The following is a 27,934-nucleotide window of genomic DNA, read 5'->3' on the forward strand; positions in this document are numbered from 1 at the left end:
CCTATTATCTCATTTCAATGAGATGAGTTTTCTGGAAGGCTGTGCAGGCAAAAGCTAATCACTTGGGTGCTTCTTGACAGGCTGAATTTTTATTATTTCTCATTGTTAATAAGGAGCATAAGTTCTGTAGAACGGGGTCCTCCTCTATCTGTTGTGTTTACACGTAACGAAGTGTATTACGGGTACGCAAATAAAATTGATCTGTTAGGATCTCATGCACTGAACTGAAAGCTTGAAACCCTACTGACAATGTTATGGAGTGAAAATTAATATTAGAAAAGTGATCTCACGCTCAGCTATATATCAACAAACCCTTAGTAAACGCCAAGTGGCACCTAATATCACTTCCATGTTTATAGAATATATTTGTTCCTTTACGAAGGCGTCTTAAAACAACAACAATTAAAATAAATTCTATTTTAAAACAGAGTTTGAGAGATATATATATATATATATATATATATATATATATATATATATACATATACATATACACACACATTATATATTTTACACATATACACAGAATGAGGAACACGATCTGTTCAGACTACAGATGATCCACTGGAATCAGCAAAAAATTAAATAAGACCAGTTACTTCTTGGTTGGATCCAGTCTCCTTTATTTTAAACACGAGCACGGTCTGTACAGTGTTGTGCTTTAAGAACAGTACTTAACATGAAAGGAAAAGAAAAGAAAAAAAAAAAAAAAAAAAAAAGCTTTTGTGGCAGGTAAGAAACGGGGGAGGGGGTGCAAGTAGCCACTTGAGTGTGAAACAGAAGAAACCTGTATGTACATAACTTACCTATCACCCCCTCCCCTCTCATACCTACCAGCAGGAGCTTGTGATCCAAGTACAAGGCATGTCACCCCCACATCCAGGGAATAAATAGTAGCGTAGAGCAAATTAATACTGTGGGGGGAAAAGAGTGCTACAGTGGAAAATGTATTCCCCCTCCCCATGGCTTTGCTCAGGGGTATATGGGGTAATTATTGCCATAAAGTTTATAATTTGTATCATCAAAACAAAAACAAACAAAAGCTGCAAGGACAGGTTACAAAGATAAAAACTACAAGAAAACCTCTCTGCATCCCTCAATCTGAGCGCAAAAGGCTATCAGGCATGGGCCTGTGGGGAAAAATTAAAACAGTGGGGAAAATAGAATAATGAAATAAAGCCAGCTAATAACACTAATCCAAACCAGGCGCTTGGGTAACGCTCTACGCACTGATTCATGATTTCAGCTCAGCCTAGAGGAGAATGGCATTTAGAGTATTCCAAACAGAAAGCAGAGAGAGAGGGAGAGGTCAGCGAAACTGGGTCTAGCCCATTACATTAAACTGGAAGGCAGGGAAGTAAGAAGCTTCCCGTCTCCAGCCCCCACCCTAATTTAAGGTGATGGAACGGTGAGGGGAGAAGACAGGGTCTTACTAACACGGCTCTGGCAGGGGCAGAAGCCTCAGCCAATACTACAATACTTCGCTGTTACACGGCTGTGTCACATATTTGATTCTGCCACCTGTCCTGTACACATGTGTTAAGTGGCTATTATACAGGTTTTTTTAAGCACTTTCGCCAAAGCCAGCTCCTCCATCATCATCTTCCTCTTCCATCACAGGATCAGAGTCCCAACAAGTAATGTCAATCTCTAAAACAGACACAGGGGTAAAGAAACTGTAAGACAAACGACTACACAAGCTATAAATCACATACATTTAACACTACATTTTCCATTTCATACACATCACTTATTTAAGTGGTCCTGTTCCAGGGTTCAACAACAGTTAGACTTGTATACGTTGTAAGGCTTTTCACTAAAGAGAGAGCTAGTAAGGGATTGTTGGTTTCGATTTCTCGACTGCCAACTCTCTCTTTAGTGAATAGCCCCCTACTTCACCATTAGGGCAGCCAAAGTCCGGCTATTAATTAGAAAGTCACTCCTTGCCCAGCGATAGCTTTATTAATGTTTGCATCCTTTACACATATTATAAAAAAATATTATAGCTTGAAGCTAGATCTTCTCTTAATGGTTAGGTTAAGCCTAGTCCCAGTTCCATGCACTAACATCCACAGCAGAAACCACACAACACACTATTCATTTTTGTTGACAACACAGTTTTCAAACGTTATGGGTAAGATGTAATAACGCTACTAAGTATGTAGTGCTGATCATTACCTGGAGGCTTGTTGTAGAAGACAGGGGGCGGGGCTTTTGCAGACATTTCTTCTGACTGAGCAAAATCCTCATCCTGTGATTGGCTGAAATATCCTTCGCTTGCCTGAAAAATAGGAGGCAGATTTTACAGTTAATGCTCAAGCAAAGTTTGAAGAAAAAAAATTAAAGAGGTAGATAATTCATATAGCAAAAATGACTTATTTCCCATAATTTTTACATAAGCCTTTTCATTAACTATACTATATATTAATAAATTATTATACTTTATTAAAACTGCATTTTCCTTCTTTGTGAGAGAAAAAGATTTCAGAGTGATAAACGTAGTCAATTTCAATTAGTTTTTTGAAGATCACCTGGGTTCCTTCTCTTTGTGACGTCTCCCCATTGGTCAGAAGAGAGTCTGTGAGATCTGGCTGATTACAAGAAGCTTCCTGTAATGCATGCTGGTAGCTCAGAGTCATCTGATGTGGGCCCTCGATGTGGATAATGCTCTGAGGATCTTCTTCAGCCTCCAAGTCACAGAATGTGGGGGGTGGTTGAGGTAGCTCCTCAAAGTTCAAAAGGTTATCTTCTGGGACAGGGACAGAGGCCTCTGCTTCTTCAAATACCTTTTGCTCTGCATGAACATCACCATGAGAAGCCATTAAACTTTCATCTGCCCTGGGTGCTTCCTGTCGTTCATCATTCTGCCACAGATCCAGTAGGTTTGATGACTCTTGTGCGGGAGGAGGATGTGGATCCGACATCAGGTCCACTTCTCCCAGCTCCATAACAGATTCCTCCTCATTCCCAGTCAACTGAGGGGCAGCTGGGAACCCTGCATCCTCCTCACGGGATTCCATAAACACATCTTCTGTCAGCCCTTGGGGATTCCATGCACCATCCTGCACAGGACTTTCTGCGCTCAAGTTCTTGTTCCATTCTTCACCCAAACTACTACGACGCTCCTTATCAGGAGAATGAGGAGCCCCAGTCTCAGAGGAACTTCTCATTGCTAATAGAGAAAAAAAAAAAAAAAAATTATGGTTCTAATACATACGACATGCATAAACTGAGATAATCGACACCAGCTAGCTCCAAAACAGCTGCCTGCAAGCATTACAAATTAACAACTTAAACAGGGTTTAAAGTCTCAATATAATGTAAATATACAAGGTCAGGAATAAACAGAATACATTATGATGTCTGCCAGTTATCCTAAAGTACTATGCATTGAAAGACGAACACATAGAAACTTAGAAAAACTACTTGTAAACCAAAACCAAGTAGTAAACATGGGTGTTAAAACGCTGAGGCACACATGCAGCCACTAGTTTTGTAACTGGTGCTTTTCCTCTTTGGTGTTCTTGGACAGAAGTCTCATTTGTCCTGTCACTCACCTGTACGAGGTGTTAGCAAAGAGGAACTGCACTCTGATCTGGCTCTTTCCTGCTGCTTGAAGAATTCACGTGGGTTCTCTGTCCGCTGAGCGATAATGGCTGCTGCCTCCTGTCAATATTAGGAAGTGTGAAGAGGCGAGAGAGAGATATTGGAGAGAAAAAAACAAACAAAAAACTAAATTGTTGGCTCTGACAAAAACATATACCATAAAACCCAACGCTAACAGCCATGCAATATGACATACAACTCCACTGCCACAGATCTTTCTCTGTCAGCTCTTCCTGAGCCCGTGACATCTGTCTCACCTCAACTTCACTCTCCAATCTCTTTTGTTCTGCGCTTTCATCATCTTCCCGCTGATCCACCTGACAGGGTATAAACAAGCAGTTCTATTAACAAGAATAAACCACTGCTGGCAAAGCGCTAGGGAAGGCAAATGCTTGTAATTCCTAGATTCACTCACAAATATGGAATTGTTCTCTCTCTTTTTTGACTCCTCGGCTTCCTCATCTTGCATCTTCTTCCTGTTGGTGAAGTACAATTATAAATGAGTTCTAAGAACTTTGTCCAAGATAAAGTGCAACCAACTACCGGTACAGGATTTGTTGCTAGGCATGTTGCCGCTTGCAATTACGCGTAAATACAAAACGATCAAACAGCAGTAATTTTAGTTGTATATCTTTTATTAGATGGCAGTGTGTGGCAAATAAATAGATAATTTCAGTAGTTTTGTTGATTGGGATTAGAACACAGGTCATAGGTCAAATGATCTCTTAAAATACCAAGGTAACTGCACTCATAATAAATACATATATTTTTAGGGCTGAAACAACGAATCGATAAAATCGATAATCGATAACGGAAATAGTTGTCGACGATTTCAGTTATCGATTAATCGAGTGATCGATTCGTTGTTGGCTCCTTTTACTTACCTCCGCAAGCGTTCCCTGCTTCCGCTACACGCTCTGCACTGCGTGACGGATGTGACGCGTTCCGGAGGTAAGTATTCTTCATGTCTGTGCGAATTGCTCTGTGCGAGTGGCTCCGTTCGCACAGAGCGGTTCGCTCTGTGCGAGTGGCTCCGTTCGCACAGAGCGGTTCGCTCTGTGCGAGTGGCTCCGTTCGCACAGAGCGGTTCGCTCTGTGCGAGTGGCTCCGTTCGCACAGAGCGGTTCGCTCTGTGCGAGTGGCTCCGTTCGCACTGTGCGAGTGGCTCCGTTCGCACTGTGCGAGTGGCTCCGTTCGCACTGTGCGAGTCGCTCCATTCGCACAGAGCGATTCGCGGGGGTGGGGGTGGGGATGCAGGGCAGGGTGTGAGTGTGGGGGCAGGGCAGGAGACTGGGTGCAGGGCAGAGTGGGGGTGTGGATGCAGGGCAGGGTGGGTGCAGGGTGTGAGTGTGGGGGCAGGGTGTGAGTGTGGGGGCAGGGTGTGAGTGTGGGGGCAGGGTGTGAGTGTGGGGGCAGGGCAGAGTTGGAGACTGGGTGCAGGGGCACAGTGCAAAGTGCTGGGTGCAAAGTGCCAGGGCTGGGTGCAAAGTGCCAGGGCTGGGTGCAAAGTTCTGGGTGCAAAGTGCCAGGGCTGGGTGCAAAGTGCCAGGGCTGGGTGCAAAGTGCTGAGTGCAAAGTGCTGGGTGCAAAGTGCCAGGGCTGGGGCAGAGTGCAAAGTGCTGGGTGCAAAGTGCCAGGGCTGGGGCAGAGTGCTGAGTGCAAAGTGCCAGGGCTGGGGCAGAGTGCTGAGTGCAAAGTGCCAGGGCTGGGGCAGAGTGCTGAGTGCAAAGTGCCAGGGCTGGGGCAGAGTGCTGAGTGCTGGGTGCAAAGTGCCAGGGCTGGGTGCAAAGTGCTGGGTGCAAAGTGCTGGGTGCAAAGTGCCAGGGGTGGGGCAAAGTGCTGAGTGCTGGGTGCAAAGTGCCAGGGCTGGGTGCAAAGTGCCGGGTGCAAAGTGCCAGGGCTGGGTGCAAAGTGCCGGGTGCAAAGTGCCAGGGCTGGGGCAAAGTTTCTTGAACAGTAATAGTCCACCTCTTTTCAGAATGTTTGGGGTTATTTTGTTTCATAAATATTGTGTTTGGGTTTTTGTACTTTGAAAATATTGTTTTTTTATTACATCATAACAAAATAAGAATGTTAATGTAAATTTTAAGTTGTTTTTTAACATCCAGTTCATTAAATTATTTTAAATAAACAAAAAATTTGCATATTGTTTTTTTTTTATCCGATTAATCGAAAAAATAATCGGCCAACTAATCGATTATTAAAATAATTGTTAGTTGCAGCCCTATATATTTTCTAATAATCTTGTACGGGAACAAGATACTAGGGCTGCAACTAACGATTATTTTCATAATCGATTAGTTGGCCGATTAATCGGATAAAAAAATTTAATTTTTCATTTATTTAAAATAATTTAATAAAGTAACGTAGGACGTAAAAAACAAAACAGCAGAACAAAAAAAAACTGATAAAAATGCATTTCTTGTTTTTATTTCCCAACCTGCCCCCCCCCCCCCGTTATGCACATTTGAGCCCAGGCTTGCCACACTGCCTACCAGATATGCCACATACCCCCAGACATGCCACGCTGCCCTCCGCACATATGCCTTATATACCCTATATGCCTTATACCCCCGATATGTCACTCCGTCCTCCCAAGGTGTGCCGTATACCCCCCTGATATGCCATAGTGCCCTCATAGATTTGCCCTCGTTCAGAAAATAATCTTCACTGCCCCCAGGATTTATATTCCCCTCAATTAATTAAATTAACCCTCAATCCTCAGCATTAAATTAACCCTGAAGAGATGACCCCATTAACTATAACCACCCCTAAATTAACCCTAAACACCCCATTAACTATAACCGCCCTTAAATTAACCCTAAACACCCCACTAACTATAACTGCCCCTATATTAACCCTAAACTTTCAGCAGCCCAAATATACATTTTATACTCGCCAGTTAGATGAGTTCTTGAGCCATTTGGACAGTATAGGAAATGGGCGGGGCCAATCGGCACTTTGGTCCGCCCCTTTCTTTCTCCCTGTCCCTCCCCGCAGTCACTGCCGATTGGCCCCGTCCCTTTCTCCCTGTCCCTCCTTGCAGCCAATCGGCAGTGACTGCTGGGAGGGACTGGAAGAAGGAAGTGGACGGGCCAATCGGCGGTGACTGCAGGGAGGAACTGTAAGTAGGAGCTGCTGCTGCGAGTCAGGCTAAACGGATTATATAACGAGGGATATTTTTCAGAGCATTTGCTCTGAAAAAAACCTTATTTTATAAAATCGATAAAAATCGATTCAACTAATCGATAATGAAATTCGTTGGGAACGATTTTCATTATCGATTTTATCGATTAGTTGTTGCAGCCCTACAAGATACCAAACTGTATCATGTTAATTCCACAATTTAAAAAGTTTAACACTTGAGTTTCTCCACTACAATCATCTTATGTTATGATCATGTGTTCCATAAAGCCCCCATAAAAGAAGATGTGCAACATCTTGATAGACTTGCACAGTTAGAATAAGAGGACTTTGTTTTAAGGTAAAAAAATAAACTATTTTTACAGTGAGGGGAAAAAAAAGAGTCACTATGATGCATGTGTAGGAAAAAGGGAAAAACAAATTTTGAGTAAGCTTGGTTCAGGAATCCCAAGTGTTCTAATACCTCAACTTAAATACAAGTACTGTACAACAGTGAATGGGAAAATACCTGTGTTCCTCTATCTGCTGTTCTCGCGCCTGATAGCGTTTTTCACGCTCTTCTTGCTCTTTGCGCTCTTGCTCCATACGTTCCTGCTCAAATCGAAGTCTCTCTTCCAGGGCTTTTTGTCTCTCTTCTTGCTTCCTTTCCTCCTCCTCTCTCTGACAGCAAACACAGCAAAGTGGAGGGAGCGCCATAGGAAGTAAAGCACAATATCCATGAACTGATGAGTGCAAAGTAACTACAGTACACACACACAGAGACGTTATGCATTGGACAGCACCGCTTGTACCAACCGGTATAACGTGAAACATGCCCAGACCAGAGATGGTACAGATCATTAAACATAGCCTAAGAAAGTTAGCATGACAAGGTATTCACAGATAAGTATTGTGGGGCATTTTTGATACTGTAAGATAAGGAACAATAAGAAATATGCAACCTATCTTTATTAGACTATCACGCCTCTAAATTACACAGATTTACACCTATATTCCCAATCTATATTAGTAGCAATTCTTTTTAGGAATACTGCTTTACAGCTGAATTAAAGCCCAAAAGAGTTCTTTATAAGTTTTTTTCACCTTTGCTTGCTCCCAAAATTGTTCTCTGTTGAGGCGTTTCATTTCTACAGCTGCATCTGTCTTTTGGTAATTGGTTCCCTGTATGAGTGAAAATAAGCCAGGTTAGATTTGGAGAAATTCCTTCTCTGTTTCCACAATCGAAAACAGTGGTTCGATGTTACCACAGAATCAGTGATCCCTTCCTCTCGGACTTGGAGCCGCTGTAACACAGGACTTGCCAGTCTCCCGGCGCCATTGGAAAGGCGCTGACCGATGGCTAAAGGATCTATGTCCTCCACACTGCTGGCATTCACAATGACATCCACGCCCTACACGGGAAAATACCAAAGAGTAAAAGCTAAGAGAGCGAATGGGCGGAATGGATCACCAGGAATATAAAACCAATGGGTATGTGTCAGGGTTGCAAATATAAACTCACCTGAAAAAAATCTGCAACCTGCGCTACATGGCTAGCGCATGCACACTTCCTAGCATCAGGGACATCTTCTCCCACCTGAAAAGAAAAAGTTACAAATTACATAATACTGAAGAGGCATCCAGAATGTCCTTCAATCGAGTAATTTTCTTTCATACCCAGTTTATAAGCACATATCTAGCTAGCATGGCATGGGGTTCCTTCACGCTGCAGAAACCATACATCACTTTCTGGTTCTCAAAATGGCTGGCAAGGTCAGGCAAACCCCCACCTAGAAAACACAAATCAGAAAAAGAGCTATGGCTCAAATAGTCTGAAGGGCAAAACCTAATACATAAACCAAGGCCAGAAAACACCATCGAAAATCAAGGCCTACACAATAGATAACGTGCTTTTAAATATAAACGCAGACATAACAGCTGTACACATGGGAACAATTCATTTCAACTATGATAGGGCTAGCGTTCCCAACTGTGGGAAATCGGTACAAGAAAAAGGTAAATCTTCTAATTTAACAAGAGGAACAAAAAGGGCTGTGCAGCCCGTCTACTAAAGGTAACATTTTCATGGTCAGGAACAGAGTCGGTCATATGTTAACAAGTCAGGAGGTTTTTACTGCCTTGTAATATCGTGTTCTGAGGTGTCCTAACACGATAAAATGTCAATGCCCACTCTTTAGGCAGCATTAAAGGGACACCTCCACAATCACATTCTGTTTAATGGCTAATATAGCCAAGAGGTCCCTTTACATTTTTGGGTTTTCCCTCGCAGACGTACATTTGGTCCTTTCCTCAGCACCAGCTATTCTCTGTGTTCGCATCTCTACGCACGCGATACAGGCCAGTCTTCTGATTCCCTTTAACCAACACTTACATTTTTAATTTGGGTTTAAGGTCATCTTTTCGTTACACTCATCATTTAAATGGTTCGCTTGTAAAAAGACTTTTGGAACGGTCTTTTGGAATTCCATTTGCCAGTTTATTATATACAACTACTTCTTAAGAAAAATAGTTACACAAGTATAGATTTGAAAGATGTTTATTAACCCACCTCCTGATGCGGACAACGTGAGGGTATCTGTGCCGTCCTCATATGTATAGAGAGCCCTGTAAAGAGATAAAACTATGAGTTCCAAAACCTGCCTAACAAAAAACATATAAAGATGTTTTTTCCCCTATCTGTAGTTACGAAATAGATAAGGTCAAAGGAGGACAAGTCCCTCGGTGTGTAACAGTTTGGATAGTTTAATGCATCTTCCGCACTTAAAATCAGCGCCAATTCAGTGAACGTAAACGAAGTGACCTACAGCTGGTATGATTGCAGAGTACCCCACAACGTCTCTCAGAATGAACACTATCATCAGCATACTCAAGATGTAAAAAGGCCAACATCACAAACCCAGCAGAACTTTACTAATTAATAGTTATTAAGTGATCTACTCACAAAGCTGGAAGACACTTGGCCTTTCAGCTGTGGAACCTCTGATGCTCAACGAGTCTCCTGTATGAAGGAGCAGCATAGCAACTGTGGTCAGGGACCAGATTGTACGCAGCCACAAGAAGAGATGTACCTAGTGAGGTCATCTTCAAGGTCATCAGCGGTAAGGAATAGCTGGCATTTTCTAAATATCAAGTCTCCTGAATTGTGCTCAAAAATCCATGGACAAGATTAGCAGATTTATCGTTATATATTTTGCATTCTCTCTAATGATCCAAACAGATGGGAGGACAGAGTTGGCTGAACATTAAATTTATCTATAATGATGGATTGTATTATGGGTTTCTGAATACCAAATGTTAGATAATTAAAGGGTTCTGTACACGTGCTGATTCTTTGTGGAATGCTGTGCAGCAAAAACAAAAACTTTTATACGTAGAGTACAGCAGCGTCTTGCACCACTAAGAAGCAGGAAAAAAAAAAAAAAAAAAGGTGTGCAAGCCCAATGATAAATTACAAGCCCATCGAAATTAGTGATAAAGGTAAACACAGGGCTGCATTTAATCAAGGCAGAACAGGAGCCATTCTAGGGCAAAGCGACACATAAGGATGCAACAGCATTACTGCACGGATTTGCTTTAAATTTAAAAAGTAACACTCCTGGTCATCAATCCATTATCAAATCATACAGAATGCTGCATTAGATATACATCCAGCGGATGTATTACAGGAAGATAGAGTAAAGGATCTAAAGAAAAGCTTTGCATATCCATAGAATTAAAGAGTGAATTCTCATTTACACATCTACGTATATACAAACTGGTTGCCTGGATATTATAACAGCTATTATAATAGGTGACCATGAGGATATAATGGTACATGCTCTAGTTTTGCTCCGGTGGCAAATTAACAAAATGCATTTATAAAATAACAGAACGCCTTAACTTCCATTTAGTAAGCAAAAATGGTTAAAATATAAAAGGGGGGGGGGGAATATAACGATATGTACCAGCCATATTACAAATGACAATTATACATCACCAGTAGATCCCACAGCTCTGTTACACATGCTGGTACAAAGGAATGGAAGGGCCCTGCAAGCTTACAATCTAGTCGGTGGTTGAAGGGTAAGTGAAACAATAGGAGAGGACTGCATGTATAGGGATGAGTTGATTGAATCAAGGATGATCTGTTGACATTGTTGGTCATTCAGATGGCTTGATTAGGATGCTGGTGAAAAAGTTGGGTGTTCCCTCACGTAAAAGGAAGAAAGGCTCACGGAACAGGGAAGGAAATTCCAGAAAGGCGTACAGCACAGCTGAAATTCTGAATAAGGGAGTGCGAAGATGGAATGACGGTAGAAGAGAGACACCGGTCATAAGAGGAACAAAAGGGCGGTTAGAAGTGTTTTTGAATTTGATCCTGAAGGGTTTGGGAAGCCAACAGAGCGATTGGCACATTGGAGCAGCAGATGAAGAACAGTGACAGATGAAGATTAGTCTAGCTACAGTGCTGAAAATGGATTGAAGCGGTGAAAGGTGGGAGACATGTTAGTAGAGAGTTGCCATAGTCCAGGCGGGATATCACAAGAGACTGTTAATAAATTGGTTGTTTGTGTTAGGAATCAACAAATCAAAAAATGTTTTTCAGGTGATGTAATTCCAAAAACATAGTCGGTAAATTAGAAGAGCAGGTGAAAGGTCAGGAAAGGAAACGTAGATTAAGATGTCATCCTTGTACAGCCGGTATTGGAAGCCAAATGAAGATGCCAGTTCTCCAAGGGAAGAGGTATAGATGAGGCCCAATAACTGAGCTCTGAGGGACACCAACACACACACACATACACATCTCAAAAAAGGCTGAGTTAATAGGGTGAGGAAACCGCCTAGTCGCCAAAGAGTTAGTCACCCGATGGCACCTTGTAGATATTTCAATAAAGAAAGATCTCGGCAGTCTTCTGATGGTCTACTGAGACAAGCCAGTCACTTACACTCAGGAAACAGGTGTCACATGGGCCTACACTGGGAATTCGTTAACGTGAGGCAAATTAGTCCAATCAAATAGATTAGCCGCTAAATTAGCAGTCTGGGACTTTCATGGTCCCAGTGTATCTGGATAGGTAGCTTAAACATTCAGACACACTTGTGCTAAAGTTCTAAAATAAAGAGGTGATCGCTGCGTTTTTTCTGCACAATTCAGTCAAACAAGACGATCTCATTTAGGAGATTGTCAAGCGGTCTCTTCTAAAGTAGAAACGGGTGTAAACACTAAGTGTCACCATATCAACCCCGCATTATATACAAATCAATACGGCGCCTGTATAGGGCCCCATGCTACAGCCGTTAAGCCTTGAATGGAATACATTCCTCCATATTTTAGGGCAGTTGGGTGTTATGTTTTACAAATAAATAAAAGTTGGTTATTATACAGTGTATTATATGCAAGAGGTTACAGTATATCAAGGGCCCATCAAAAAAAAAAAGGCACTTAAATTCAGGAAGTGCCTCTAACATAATTGCATATGCTGTACATGCAGGGATATATTTTTCTTTCACCAAACCAAGTGAAGCAGGTCCCTGACCAGCAATATTTACATAGAGGCATCAATTATTGTAACACAGACAGATGCACATTTATTGATCGCTAGCTCTGCTGACAAGAGAATGCCACGGCGTACGGTTATCAAAGTGCAATCCACGGCACATCACACCTGGGGTGCCCCTCGCTGTAATGCTTAATGGAACATTTAGGTGGCGGGTTCTGCCTCTGCAGTGTGAAAAATGTATTATGCAGATGGTGTCTGTGAAACGGCCTTATCCGTACTGCTACCCGAGGGCAATCGCCGATTAGGCGGGTCACCCGACCCCACATCACCACTCACAGTATACCCCCATAAACATGCGGCGAGATATGGGGGGCTGCTGCGCACACACAGCAGGGGAAGATGCCGGTTTGAGGGTGGCAGATTTACTGGATCTATTCCATGGTGCTAATTGTATGCCGCACACAACGGCTTCTAACTACTGCAGTGAGAGATCCATAAACTGCAGAGAGAACTAAGAGGGGGAGGGCAGACGAGGGAACAAGGGAGACCATGACAGGAGAGAGGGAAGGGAGACCGTTTATGGGGATGCAATTCTGGCAAGGCCCAGCCTAGCTCATCCCCCATCCTTTGAAATACACGCCAAGAGCAAACCCCATAGCTCAGCTCCAAAACATGAGAACCTGGAGGTGTTGCCATGGCAGCAGACTGAAGAAGTGCATGCTAGAATAGATTCAGGAAGCTCTGGGGTAAACACGGGAAACCACCAATCAACACGCATCCTTTCATCTAGTGTCATGTAGTGGCAGGGTGCAGGTTAGATTGTGCTATATATATATATATATATATATATATATATATATATATATATATATATATATATATATATATATATATATATATACACACACACACACACATATATATATATACACACACACACACACAGAGTTTAAAGGTGCATTTCTAATCAGGGACGTGACCACAAGGCAAGAAAGGGCTAATCTCTCTGCCTTACTTGCTTTGCACCCAGTGTGTCTAACCTTGTGGACACGAGATTTCAAGCGATTACAACAGGACAGATTAATCACTTCTTCCTCCCCTGCCAGTGTGTCTGAAACTTCAGATTGTCAGTCCTTTAAAAGCCAGAAACATCAACAACAATGTTACCGGATCCATCTAGTTGTTTCAACAAAGGGGGTGATTTATGGATAATCAGGGTAATGGCTCCGGGTAGATTTAGTTTAAAAATTTGCTTCATGGAAGGAGGGATTGCAGGCAGTTTTTGGCTGAGCTGCCATCATCTGGCCAGTTTCCTGAATTTTTCAAACAGCGTTTGTCACTATGGACGTATATATGAATCAGACCATAAATTGATTCTTGCTCGCTGGAGAGGAGCATATCCATCAGCTCACACTCTATAACAAGGTGGAACAAACTTCTCTGTATGGGTTGGTATCTGCTGACAAACAGAGGCCTTCTCTCTCATTCATACATGTTCCTGGTAGGCAGAAGGTGCTATCCAGTCAAACATGTTGCTATGGCTTTAAAGTCCATTCATAAGAAGATCTTTATTCTCTCCCCCACAAAGCAACCCCCCCCCCCAATGCGTTCTAGTGAGTAGTAATGCTTTACTCTGAACATCCCCACTTGGCCAACCCCAATCACTTTCTAAGAGGGTTTCCTAAGGCTCTTCTAGCTTATATCAACCATTCATGATGTGGCCCCATCTGCAGCAGGTACCGTCTTAAGTGAACTGTTACAATGAATAATGTATTCCGAGACTCATTCATAGGGATGATGAACCGATTTATTCCCAGAAGGCTCCTGTGAATGGATACCGGCAAACATTGAAATGGCAGAACATGAACAAAGAACATTTTTCCTCTCTCTTCTACAACTGACTCACTCTTTGCGATCGTATTGATGGTTATTTATGGGGTAGAGCGTTGCTTATTATGCAGATGCTTCCTTAACCCTTTGAAGGAAATTTACAGTCTAATTGTGTTACATCCATATTTTGTTCTCTTGTTTCAATTTGTAACGCAGGGGCCCATTACAGCTGCCAGAGGGGGGATGCCAATTGCTGATCACACGTGGTTGGTAGTGAAAGGGTTAATAGGAACAAAGCCGTGGGCTTCACTTGCCATGTGACTCATTCCAATGCCCACTTACTGTTCATCTGTTGTTGCGTATCCCAGAGATTTCTTAAGCATCTAAATTAATTAGCAGCAGATTTGTTTAAACAGAGAATCTGGAGTTCAATTATGGAATGGGATTATTATTTACCCTGGTGCTCAACTCTGGCCAACATACCAGAAAACCCGACCTGTAGTGTTAGCTAGTCAGATTTATTGGATTGTTTTAGTTATAGAAATGTGACAGCAGACGAGGACCTGGATGAGTTTGTTTTTGCTCTCATCTAAGGTCTAACTCAATATAAAGGTCGACTGCTGATGACTTTCTAGAGAGCACTGGTGGAAAAGCTCCAGCTGATGATTAACTACACTGCACATGACTTACAGCTAGCACTCGATTCTGTCTCCAAAATGCGAGTTTAGTTCAGATGGGCAGATTGCTACTGCTAAAAAAACAGGGCTAGGTGACCCCCAGACACATGCTCAGCAAAGCGCTCTATTCAGTAAACATGGCCCTTTATCATGCCACCCAAGCTCTTTATAATCATTTAAACGAAAACCGCTCCATTTTAACATGAAATCTAACAGAAGCTCAAATGACTATGGAAGAATGGACACCAAATACTTTATTATGCGACCATGCTTTTTAATATCCTATAGGACTGTGCAATAATCCAGGATTATGCGCACGTTGGGTAACTGAAAAGCAGGACTATCGGACATCTGGTTTCTTTTAGGGGAACTGCCTTAATCCAATGACCAGCAGAGAAGGAGGTGTTATTTGCCGCAGGCAGATAGACCGTTCCCCACATTAGGCAGCAAGAAGTGTTTTTCTAACGTGTGGGAATCACAGGATGCCGAGCCAAGCAGCATCTCTTCGTTGCCATGGCAAAGCCGTGTCTGCTGGTCTGGCCCACTTACAGACTCTTAACATGGATGGCACACCGCCTCATCCCTTTCATCCACTCCTTTGCATGATAATTTGGGGATGGGAGGCACCTCCTTACGAAAATTACAGACCAGCAACAGCAGCTGGGAGAAGGGAAGGAATATATCGGGAGTCTAGCGCCTGCCTGACAGGGTATCTACCACTCTATCTGCAGATGGAACAGCTTTAGAGCGTCAAACACATATGACAATTCATGAAAGCCTGAGAATCTCAGGAAGAGGGGAGTAGAAGACTCCATCAGAGCGTCGGTGAAGTCACATCCTGAGTGCAAAGAGAAATCTTATATGACAAACTAACCAATTCTTTCAAGAAAAATCATATCAGGGTCTGATGCCAACACACTGCAACTGATAAGTGAAAAGCGTAATGATTTGGCATTAAACACTAATGAATGTTCTTGGTAAATGGTCTGGGATTTAAGATCTATGCAAGACAAATATAAATTCATATACTATTCCACCCAGAGTACCCACTACCATACTGCGTGACCGATTACTCCAACCTCCACAGCAGGACTTTACATTCACTAACCTCTATGAGGTAAAATAGCCCCCCTGGGATTACATATAGGTGGGATATTATGACAGCGACACACTGATGCACTCGGCATTACCGAGGCAGAATCATACCGACCCCTCTTCACAAAACACACACACACACACACATCACTCTCAGCCAAATTTTACACACACACGAAACACAAGATTAGTTTACATCTTACGGTCAGGCTCTGGAGCACTATCATGCATATAGCGAGTTTACGTGATCCTTAAGTGACGATGCCTAGTATTAATGGGAAAATATTACTCTCCCATCAATACCCATGGCTTGCAAACCCAGTAGGGAGCTCCTGTTACAGGACTGGGCCACATATGAGAAATGCTATTATGAAACCAGTTTCTGGCCCTGTAAGAGAATGTATTATACTACAGCACTAGTTCCTACACTAATGCTACAGTTTGTTCAAGACAGACAGCCAATGGTACTTGGAATAAAGAATGCCTGGCTGGTAACCGTTTAGCTCTTAGCACCAACAATAACATCTGATTGTGGAAAGATCAACTTCCTGACCCCTGCAAATCACACCTGTCAACTGCACCATGCAGTTAGGGTACACGATTGTCTAGAACCTCCATGTGACATAATCAAGCCAAGTATTAATATCCTCCAGCTACACAAAGGAGGGGAGAGTAGGGGCAGGAAACCTGTACTTCAACCAGACTCCCAAATCTGGGACCAGTCAGAGCGGAAGCTTCCTAGGGAAATAAAAAGACATCTGTGATAAACGACAGCAGGAACCGGAGACACAGCTGGGAACTTCCGACTCCCACTACCCACTGTACAGGTTAGAGGAAGAGAGACGCTAACAAAATCTACATATCCGAACATATGGATTTAAATCAAACCAAGATGCACAGTAACTCTACTGCCATTTGCCTTGCTCAACACAGTATTTAAAGTGCTTTATTCAGCTCTCCACACACAGGGTCTATTCTGCAGTCACTCCATGCACAAAAAGGAAGCCAAGAAGTGCACAACATGCCAGGGCTACTGTACAAACAAGTCAAGATCACCCCACAGCAACAGATCACTAGAAATAACCAGACACCCAGCACATTTATCATCACTTTGAAACCAGTGAACTTCTTCCCCGCACCAGTGAAAAGGTCACAAAATCAAAAACGCATGCTTTAACAATGACGGTATAAAGATATTCTAGTCTTCTAAATGTTGAGCCATCACCATGGAAAGCAATAAAATGTTCCTGCCGAGGAGTGATTTGCTATAATTTTAAAAAGGCAGAAAGTCACAAGATTTGGGGCATATTTTGCCTCAAAAGAGTAAGCTAACAGACACCCCCCTTATTTGTGGTATCATAACCATATGTATAATAGCCAATAACTCCATATATATTACATATGTTGAAAGCACCATTTTAGGCTTTGCGCCTATTGGGCATATACTTAACCCCCTTGTATTATGTAGGGTCACCCCTGGCAAGATTCTTCTGCAAGAATTTAACTATACATTCTACAGTAATTCCTGTGAAGTGGGGTTGGTGCTTCGTAATGTATAGAAGCCAGTGAGTGCAAACTACAATTCCCGGGCAAACCCTTCTGCCAATTCTTTCTTTAGTGAATAACCCCTTGTGGGCACAAATGCCTAAACAGCAATTCCAAATTAAAGTGTAGAACTGTTCCATTCGATATACCTATAATCCTCAGAGGGCAACAAAAACAAAAAACATTTTCCCTTTAAGTTTATACATGAGCTCTAGTTGTTCCGAGGGGGGCGGCAAAAGAGTAGTGCATATATATATATCTCTATCATCTCCTGAGGGACTAAAAACTAAGTGCATTGTGTGCAGGTCTGCGTGACAGCAGAGGAGTTGGGATATATTTATCACAAAGGGCCCCTTGAGAGCATTATAAAAAGTGTATTAATACACGGAATAATTACATTTATTAGAGTGGGATAGGAAGAGAAACATTTCTCTACATATAAAAACGCTGCTTCCGTCGCATCCTTTGTTACTCTTGCATTTATATTGCTAATGGGAGCTTTAATGCACAGCCCACACTGGCACTCCGTCAAAAGCAGAGAAATGTTGCACGAGCAGCACTCCTATTGTGAGCCGGAGTGGGAATAGTCCATACTGTCAGCACCAAACCAGCCAAAGGAAAGGTGGGGATGAGGGAAGCTTACTCAGCTTCAGCCCCGCTATACTGAGCCCTCCACGCATGTTCTGGACACAGTATCATGAGACATACTGTATTTGCTCGAATATAAGACAAGGTTTTTTCAGAGCAAATGACACTCCTCTTATATTCAAGGCCGTCTTATATTTTGAGCTCAAATAGAAGTCTGACTGCAGGGGCCAAGGATCCTCCTCTCTGGCAGCCAGTGGACATCTGGCCGATGAACGAAGACCACCTCCGGTGCTGCCCGGCACTTCGATAACGGAGCACCGGCATGACACGGCCTTCCGGGCAGCAGCAGAGGTTGTCAATGCGCGTTGTGCAGATGTCCACAGGCTGGGAAGTCTGGGGTCAGATGTGCATAACTGGGGGGGGGGGGGGGGATGGGCAAGTTGGCAAACAAAAAAGTGCATTTTACTGTACTAGCTTTAGAGAGTCGAAGCACCTTCAAAACAATCCATAGTAACAAAAGCACAACAAAGCTAAGAATGTTAAAAGGGGAGAAGCAAGACAACTGCTGAACATCTGAGCCTTTTCCCTGGCCAGGAACCAGCATACCAGATGCTAGATATTAAAAAACACCCATTTATTCCCGGTCTGGGGCTAGGTGGGGCTAACAAAACCTAAAGTGAGCCCTTCATACACACAGCCTGTGCGGTGAGCGCAGGCATCAGATGGGCCAATAACGGGGTGGTCAGAACTCATCCAACTGGAGAGGATTATGAAAAATATGTATTGAATAGACTCCCCCACCCCAGAGGGAAAGGGATAGTTCAGCTTATAGTATAGTTTTTTTATGTAGGTGCAGATAATTGGGAAGTAAATGTTTTGTTCATTTTCTATGGCGTACAAATAATTCAGTGACTCATGCAGCAGTTAATTAGGAAAGAGGAAAATAGGCACATCTGTTTCTGCCGAATGTGCTGAGAAAATGAGCTTTTAGAGCAGAATACACTGGTAATTCTACATGACTTGATGAAATCCTGGTGACTTCGAAGAATGTTAGATGAGTAACTCCTTTTGTATTTCCCAATATTGCGCACCTTACTACCCATCTTTCTGAAGCAGCCCCCCTACCTGCGCATGTTCTCGGCAAGACAAAAAAAAAAAAAAAAAATATAAGACTTCATGTACTCAGGGTTTACCATGTTAGCTGATCTGTTCCAACAAGAATTTCAGACTAGCTATTTCTGCCACAGATTTCAGCTTCTCTGATGCAAAACAGCCGTTTATTTCTGAACGAAATACCTCCAAAACAATTCTAAACACACGCCATGGCTAGTTTTAAGAAATTATTTTAGACATTTTAAAACTGTGCTGATAACATTTGGCCTTTAAATTGGGTGACAATCAGTTAATCTGGTCATTTTCTCTGGTTAGATATTAGGTCCCACGGCATTTACGGTTTTATTTTCCAAAATAAGAAAGAAATGCAACAAGTTACTTATTAACGAACATTAATTACGACGCGCATTTACTAGATGGGCATCTCTTGTGAGCCTTAAGAGGATTTTTTTTTTTTTTTTTTTTTTTAAAAACACTTACTATTTTTTCACCAGTTCATCTACTTTAAACGACTGCAAAGGATAAGGTCCTCGTCTTTCAGATCTATCAGCTATAGCGTCCAGAAATATGAAGCCACTGCTCCAGTAAACGGAAGATTACAAAATAAATATATCATAAAGATTTGAAATGGCGCTGTCAACCATGAACGAGCATGCAGCCAAATGTTTGCTGCAAACGTAGCAGAGCCTATTAAATAAAGTACATTAAACGTTCTTGAATTTATTTGCAATGGCTTCAAGCGTGGAGGGAGCTGCAGCTTCTTCTAAAAAATCCCCTTTTCAGCTTCAACAATTTTAATGTGCATTCACTTCATTAGCGGGGCTGCATGGGGCACTACATTTTCTCTTTAGAAATTGAAATGATGCTTTTTGGGGGGGGGGGTTGCCATTTTTGCAAAAATGAAAAAAAAAAAACTAGTCAAAGTGCCTTCTTTCTTAATAGGGCTTACAGGGACCGTAAACCGGCCCGTTAAGTAATATATGTAGTGCTTACTTAAATCCATGGCACACCATTACAAGGAGGTTTCTATAGTAAACTGTGCTTCAAAACGTAAGATTTAGTAAAGTGTCGGAGTGTTCTATAAAAAAATAAATTAAAATTGTAATATGAAATTAAATAAAAATTCGAAAACCCCAGGAACTGAGCCTTTAAGCTTCTTTTAGTTGAATCAATCAGTTACCTTAGCAGCGGACATTTCCAGCAAAGCACAAGGGAATTACTGCGACAACCTATATATTCTGCCATGAATAAAACTAACTTAACACACAAAGGCATTCTATCCCTCTACAAAGTGGTAAAAAAGGTTTTGTAAACGTTCAATCGGGCCATAAAAAATAAATTCTGCTGTCTAATAGAATCAACTCTGCATACCATTCCCCTTAAAGATTATATGTACTTTTTATAAATCATAAAAACCTAGGTGCAAATTAGGCAGGATTTTATTTATTGATAATGCCATTATTTAGGGTTTTTTGGCAGATAGAGTACCGCAAGGACACTGAGCCAGTCAAGCAAGCAGTTAGCTGCGAAAAAAAAAAAAAAAAGATGTCATGGTAAAAATATAAAAGATAAGTATGACTTTTGTACCCCATAACAGTGCAAGTAACAGAATATCCCAACTAGCGATTAACAAAACAAAAAAAAAAAACAAAAAAAACAGGCTTTGTTGATACTGTTCATTTAGTCGGCGATTTGCGACATGGATGGTTTCCTGCTGGCAATTGTCTTACACGTGTACAAAAACTTACTTTCTATGCTGTTATGGGAGAAATGGATCAATCCAGAGATACTGACGACCAGCAGAGGAATACCACTGGTGTTACATAACACCACAAGAGTGATGAGGGTAAGTGTAAATACAAATAATAAAAAAATAAAAAAATGAAGCTGGAAACTCCTATAGCACCACCTGAACTTCCAAATCGAGAATACACAATGGCTACTATTTTCTCTTGCGCTAGGCTTCTCAATTCCATGAGACAATTGGAAGTAGTCTCCTCATTAAACATGCCTGCAGTCCATCGCAAGCACATGGATACTACGCTTATTCCTTTTCTCCAAAAGGTCATTACTTGTAGGCTGCTCACACCAATATTAATACCACTTTCTTATTGTACGCTACAAAGAACTGTGTTGCAACAAACTTCACTAAAATGCCAAGTTTATGGAACCAAAACTGCTTTTCGTAGTGTAACCATATGCAGATCAACGGAGAGTTTACCAAAATACTGTCTCAAAGCAATTGCATTCCACATTCCTCTGATTACAATGTACCTGAGGCTAATGTCATGAATGAGAAATCCACTCCAGCCTACTCATGTCAGGGATTAGGAATGAATCTATTTGTTCTTCACTTCCCATTCCCCCTCGGGGAACATCACCACTACTCGCTCTGAGCATTGCAACTTTGTTCTCTTGATTATTTAAACCCTGGTGATGTTTATAGCAACACATGTCTATGTAGAACATCCAGAGACCTACTTGTAAATCAAATGTATGTTTCCTAGCTAAATATTTCAAACCAACATGACTGAGCGGTTAGTTGCGGTATATACACTAAGCATACCAACGCAACTTGTTTTACGAAACTAAGAACAGCATTATAGGGTTGCGTGACATTTAGCACTAATTAAGCTACGTGCAACACAAAGGCCTAAATGAGGACATCAAGAAAATATGGATTAATGGGTATCAGACACATAGTAATGTCTGATGTGCATCCTAGAATGGACCACATTTATGAGAAGCCGTTCTGAAGCAATCCAACGGCTCCCATGGTTCCATAAAATCTTTGAACACAGTTCAATCTAAATAATTGTATGTCCACTAGAAAACAAAATGAAATGCTACATTCAATCATAAAAAGTGTTAACATGTCATTTAATCCCTTCAGCAGAAGAACTATGAATATAAGCAAATAAGAGAGGCTATGATAGAAACAATGCAGGTTATGTTGATTGGATTAATCCATTAGTCGCTATGGTAAGTAAACCACTTTGCACCAGCCACACACACAGTATATAAATAAATTAGAGACACAAAAAAACATGACCCGATCAGTACTATATACCTACATTTGGATTACTCTGTGTAATATATTATATACACACACATATACATACACACACACATATATATATACACACATATGATATTTCAACCACATAAATTGGAGGTTACTGTTTTTCCTGCTCCAAGCTCCAGATCTTGACAATCTTAAAGCAATTTAAACCATAGGATATCATTCAGAAGACTCTCTCGTCAAATGTGTTTCACTCGTCGCTGGGCTTCATCTGGTGTGGTGTATAATGCCCTGAATACCCAGAAATGGCAAAAGCAAAACGTGCTCATGTGAAAAAGTGTTTCAGGGGCAGAGGTTTAAATATAAAGCAAGGATGTTGTACTTTACTAAGAAGGTGGCAGATAATCTGTCGCCGAACTCTACGTTTATTTACAGGTCCATGTTAATCTTCTCCTCTTTCAGTTTCTAGAAGATGTCTACGTGTTGTAAACATAGCCTCTCCTGGCGGTGAAGACAGCCCACTCCTCAGATCTAAACACACTATGGTATATTTCCAGTTTTTATAAAACATATTCCTTTAAGGCAAAAAGTACAGCTTCCGCCTCCCCATGATACTTTTCTTTCAATATTACTTTGTGCTTAACAGTGGGAGGTTAATCGCACAAACAATGGCAAAGCATGTTAGAAAGGAACAAGGAGAAATTCCAAACCGAGAAGCCAAACGTAAAAATATAAATATGCATTTGACACAACAATTGGGAATTAGTACATAATGTACATATCTCTCCATGGATTAAGAAGCTATTTCTTCTATATATAGGCACTGTACCTTTAAGAGGAGAGCAAAGAACATGGGAAAGAACTTCCACAAAACCAGCCAGCTGAGAGATCATAAAAAGGTACAGTATGTACCAGCCTACTAAATCACAGACTTCAGGGTACAGAATAGAGACAACGTGATGTTGAACAGTTTCTCTTTCTTTGCTTAAAATGGAGAGCCCTGTTTAAGCCCTCACCATTTTACTATCTAGCATCGCCATGAAACCAGAATGTCAGACGCCTCACCGCACCCTAACCAAGTTCTAAGAACCAGGATGACTTGTCCAGCACTTCAAACAGGACAGGTTAAGAGTCATTGTCCACAACAGCACCCTCACCAGAGGAGCCGGCCTGTTCAATGCATTGGGAGCCCTTTCCATCCTTATCAGCTCTGATCCAACCCCATGGTATCTCTGCCTCCCAACAATAACATGGAAATTCGGGTAATTTAGGGAATGTTTGCCACTTACCTCCAGCCCATATATACCCAGATTGTTAAAGAGGAATCTCAGGAAGTACTTTTAGGAAGAAAATGAACTTCCAGAGAGCCCTCTCCTGTACGTATTACTTAATGTACACTGAATAACCATGTCAGTGATACTCAAGGTACAAAAAGAAAAACCACACACATTATCTTCAGATTATTTAATTTGTTAAATGGCAAAAGAGGTGGCCATATTTTGTGATACCACCACCGTTTTGGTGCACAAAAGCACAGCCACACAAAATAAAATCCCTTTTCCTCCCTATACTTCTCTTAGCCGGGATGATTGAAGCCTTTTCGTACTTGTACCAGACTGACACCTGTCTATTTCACAGTACCAAAGAATGGTTGAAGGAGTGCTGTAAATGATTTGGATAAATAGCCTTGGCAGATGGTGCATCCAAGGCCTTTTTGGAATGTAGATGGTTCAGTAGAGGTGCTAAGCAGATGTTCAATGGGCTTTAGATGTGCTAATTACAACAGAAGACACAAAGAACCCTTTAATAATTGAAGTAGTATACCTCTTTCACAGATTTGCAGTCTCATCTAATCATCAGAGCCTCCAGGCTGAAATGTAGTGAAATGCAGAGGGTACAGAAGCTGATAAAAGAAGAAGTCCTATGGAGCCCTATTTCCCTTGAAGCATTTAATATTGTGTGATATACAATGATCAAGTGCAATTCTGAGAAGTTTGCATTCATATCGTCCCAATTCCCCTTATCTGTAAGCAGGGAGGTAACCATTGAAGATACTTATTCAATATTAGGGTGACAATCCCCACGAGGAGCTGGTGGTTTATGGCAATGCTTACGAAGTCTTAATCTAAGTCCTTTATCTGAGTCCTACTGGGAGGTCAAGAGTGGTTGAATTGATCACTACAAACCAGCGTGGTAAAGACTTGGCGTGTCTATTGGGATTAGAGACCTAGAATACATAGATGAAGCAAATAAACAATTACCAAAAAAAAAAAAAGAAACTTCCCTTTAGGATATTCCACTTCAAGAAAGTTTGTTAATGTTTTCTGTACCACAATCACGCAGCTTTGCTTTCTACAATCAGGATTTTTATTTTTTTTTGTTAGCTCTTCGGTCATCCAGAGTTGACTAAGACAATCTCACCCCCAAGACCAGAATGAGTTAAGCCTCTGCAACAAAAGGCAAGAAACCAAGCCAACTTCTTTTTGCGGTTGGTTGTTTGGTTCTGCTTACTTTGTAAACACCAGAATCCAATTCGAGATAGTTGCTGTAATAATACATGCTTATTATATTTTACAAACTAAAACAAGAAGCACAATATAGTATTATAAATGGAAAACTCATGAAAGAGCAATGCCCGCCCAAATATTTACCACTAGTATCAGGTTAAAATTCTCAAAAATATTGTGCCATTTATTTAACAAAAATTAAAGAAAATAAAGAAAAATAGTCCCAACCACCGATTAATGAAAGTCTATTAATGACTGGACAAGCAGGACTTCATTAACATTGCCATAAAGAATCAGTTTGGGGTGGTGTCAGAGTATGGGCAGTCCTCCTGGTCACATGACTGTTTACAATGGCAGCTTCCAGGTCTGCAGAAAGGGGGGGGGGGCAAAAAAATTAAAGCCAGATTTTCTTCATTGCTAATCCACATTTTATGGTCAAATAAAAAAACAAATCTAGGCTATTGAGTGGTGCAATAAAATATTTTATTACAAGTAAAAAATATATATCTTCACAAACACGAGCAATCCTTAAAGTGATATGATGGGTTATCTTTATAAATGTCCCTTGTGGGTAAAAATGGCACTACATCTTGGCCTTAACAGGATGAAATGATCCACAGAAAGTTGGCAATATTCATAAGAAACAAACCCAAATTAAGTGATACTTCCCAACTTGGATGCTTTGGAACTGAACCAGAAAGCTGATGTCCCAAGAAAAGACAGCAAGGCAAGAGGCATCTATATGACAAGTGTGGTCTAAATGTATCCTGGAACCTTAGATTTGGGTGTATTTCAAAATGATTTGGTACATATAGGTTCCACATTAGCATAACGTATGTTTTGTGGAATTATACAATGTAATGTAACATGAAAACAAATGCTCTTATATTGCTCCAATACTTTCTAAACGGATTTAACATTTGGTTGGTAAACATAAGAAAAAATGTATTTAATTACGCTACACATTATTGAATCTGGATGTGCTTTGTGAATGTACAGTGTCTTACGGTTCACAGTGTTTTTATTAGCCATGTTAAGGCGAGAAGACAGGTGTTAAGATTTACAAACACGCAAAGAAAATCACATAGCTTAATATGCATATCACAAAAAAAAATAAAAAATCAGAGACTTAGTGGGGGGGGGCAGAAAAACACAGAAATGGGAAGGGTTTCAAGTTTGCCTGGGGAGGGGCAAAAATAGCAGCCACTGGTAAAAAGGGGTGAAGATGATGGACACCAGCAGCTGGCAAGAAGGGGTTGCAGTGGGAGAATGGAGGACACCAATTACTGGTTAAGGATGTTGGTGCAATTGAGGACACCAACCATTGACAAGAGGGGGGAGCAGGATACCAGCCCCTGGCAAGGGGTGATGAAGGATTGAGAACATCAGCCACTGGCGAGGGGAAAGGGGGTGGCAAGATGGAGGACACCAACCACTGGTGGAAAGGAGCCACTGGCATAAAGAGGGGCAGGATACCAACAAATGGCTGGAGGGAGGGTAGCAAAATGCAGGATACCAGCAATGGCAAGAAGGGGAGTAGGGCGGTGCAATGGCAAGAGGGGGGTGTGATGGCAGACAGCAGCAACTGGCAAGAAGGGTGGCAGGATGGAGGACACCAGCCACTGGCAGGGGGGACAGCAGGATTCAAGCCATTGACAATGGTGGGGCAGATGAAGGACACCAGTCATTGATGAAGAGGTGGAGAACATCAGGGATATAGAGCGAGAATTAGAGGGTAACCACAACCAAACTGGGACATGTCAGTTAGAGGAACTGTATATAACAAAGCAATGAAATACATTTAAACGCCATATAGCACCATGATATCCTGCAGGGCTGTATAATAGTTAAACAGGACATAAGTAGAGCATCCCTTAATTTGGACTGGAAACAAAGGCGAGGAGGGCCATGCTCAAATAAACTGAAAAGAAAGAAATGGACTCAGACAAAGAATGAGGGAATGATGAGGTAATACACAGCGCTAGCGAGCCAAGAACACAATTCACAGGACAAAGCTGTCCAAAGGGCTCTGGTAACTGGAGCTGCATCATCCTCCAGTCCAACACCCACAGATTCCTTGCCAGGAAGCCAAAAAAAAAAAAAATAACTGTCTGGCTTCCTACATACCATAGGTGTGTGCAATATGTATACACTATACACATATACATGCACACAGATACCCCAGAAATGCGTTAACCCTATAACTGCCCAATCCTTCTGCGGTCAGTGCAATCCTGAGAAGTGATCTCAACCATTTTTTTCACATGCTGTAATCATTTGTCTGATCTCACCCCGGCGGACCCCCCCTCCCCCAAACACTCCTAGATTGTGCCCAGACCCACCCATATGTAAGTCCTTAATATCTCCCCCAGGTCTCCTCCCACCCGAAACCCCCCATAGCAGCTCAGATAACAGCCACAAAATACAGAGAAATGATCCCACCCGGTGACACCCCCCCCCCTCCTCACCAGCAATGAGCTGCACGCCAGACACAAAGAAGTAGATCTGACAAAGCAGCCCCCCCAACGCCCCTCTGTATCCAGATCAGCATCCTTCCCAGCCCGACCCTGTCCGTCATCCGCCTGCCAACAGTGCCCCAGATAAACGGATCTGCAAATCACAGCGAACGCGGAATTATCTGTCTAAAGCAAGCGGCGATCGGTAACACGGAGGGCAGGCAGCCCGGGCATGTCCTTCAGCCCCTCTATCTGATGGATCACTAGTTGTGATCTTCCACCATCCAGATCGCGTCTGCTTCTAACGCGCAGCGATCTCCATCGCAGCACAGCCTCCGAATCTGCCCCGGCTCAGCATCCTGATACCCCGCTATAGCGCGCCACACCCCTGCAATCATGTGCCCGGCAGTATCAGCATCCAGACACGGGCAAGCTTTCCCGCAAGCTGCATCCCGTCCTGCACCTGCCCCCAATAATGCTGCAGACTAGCGGCCCATCCCACCTCCCGGCACGTACATTACACACTGCGCCCCAATACCGCCAATGGCACACTTACTTAAATGGCAGCGGTGCCCGAGCATCACCTGCACTAAACCCCCACAATGCCGCCCCGGCAGCAGCCTGCACCACAAGGGCATGCGCGCCCCGTTACTGCCCCGTACCCCAGCCTTCCCGCCAGCCCCACTCACCAGTCTGTGGCGCTCTGCTCCTCGATAACATCGTGATAGGCAGCCAGCAGCTCCAGGCGGTGAGTTTTAAAGGTAACGGAGGCCATGCCGGCTGCAGGCTGATTTGTGTGCCGGGGGATGGAGAGACGAGGCAGCGGACTGAGGGAGGGAAGGAGGGATGAGGAGGAGAGAGATGGAGAGAG

General features: G+C 42.3%; 1 protein-coding gene across 1 annotated transcript; it reads right to left on the reverse strand.

Annotated features, from left to right (window-relative positions):
- Nucleotides 1-1,564: 1,564 nt before the first annotated feature.
- Nucleotides 1,565-27,838, reverse strand: LOC149299421 (drebrin-like). The gene is made up of 13 exons (XM_089486154.1): nucleotides 27,753-27,838; nucleotides 9,299-9,354; nucleotides 8,407-8,519; nucleotides 8,252-8,326; nucleotides 7,995-8,141; nucleotides 7,834-7,911; nucleotides 7,259-7,410; nucleotides 4,022-4,082; nucleotides 3,864-3,923; nucleotides 3,558-3,666; nucleotides 2,499-3,172; nucleotides 2,179-2,281; nucleotides 1,565-1,650 (listed from the first exon to the last, which is right to left on the reverse strand). The coding sequence occupies exons 1-13, from the start codon at nucleotides 27,836-27,838 to the stop codon at nucleotides 1,565-1,567; spliced, it is 1,800 nt and encodes a 599-aa protein (XP_089342280.1).
- Between the last annotated feature and the right edge of the window lie 96 nt (nucleotides 27,839-27,934).

Source organism: Sceloporus occidentalis, unplaced genomic scaffold, assembly GCF_023333645.1.
Source record: "Sceloporus occidentalis isolate IW3139 unplaced genomic scaffold, rSceOcc1.0.p SCAF_28, whole genome shotgun sequence".
In the NCBI taxonomy this organism is placed as follows: domain Eukaryota; kingdom Metazoa; phylum Chordata; class Lepidosauria; order Squamata; family Phrynosomatidae; genus Sceloporus; species Sceloporus occidentalis.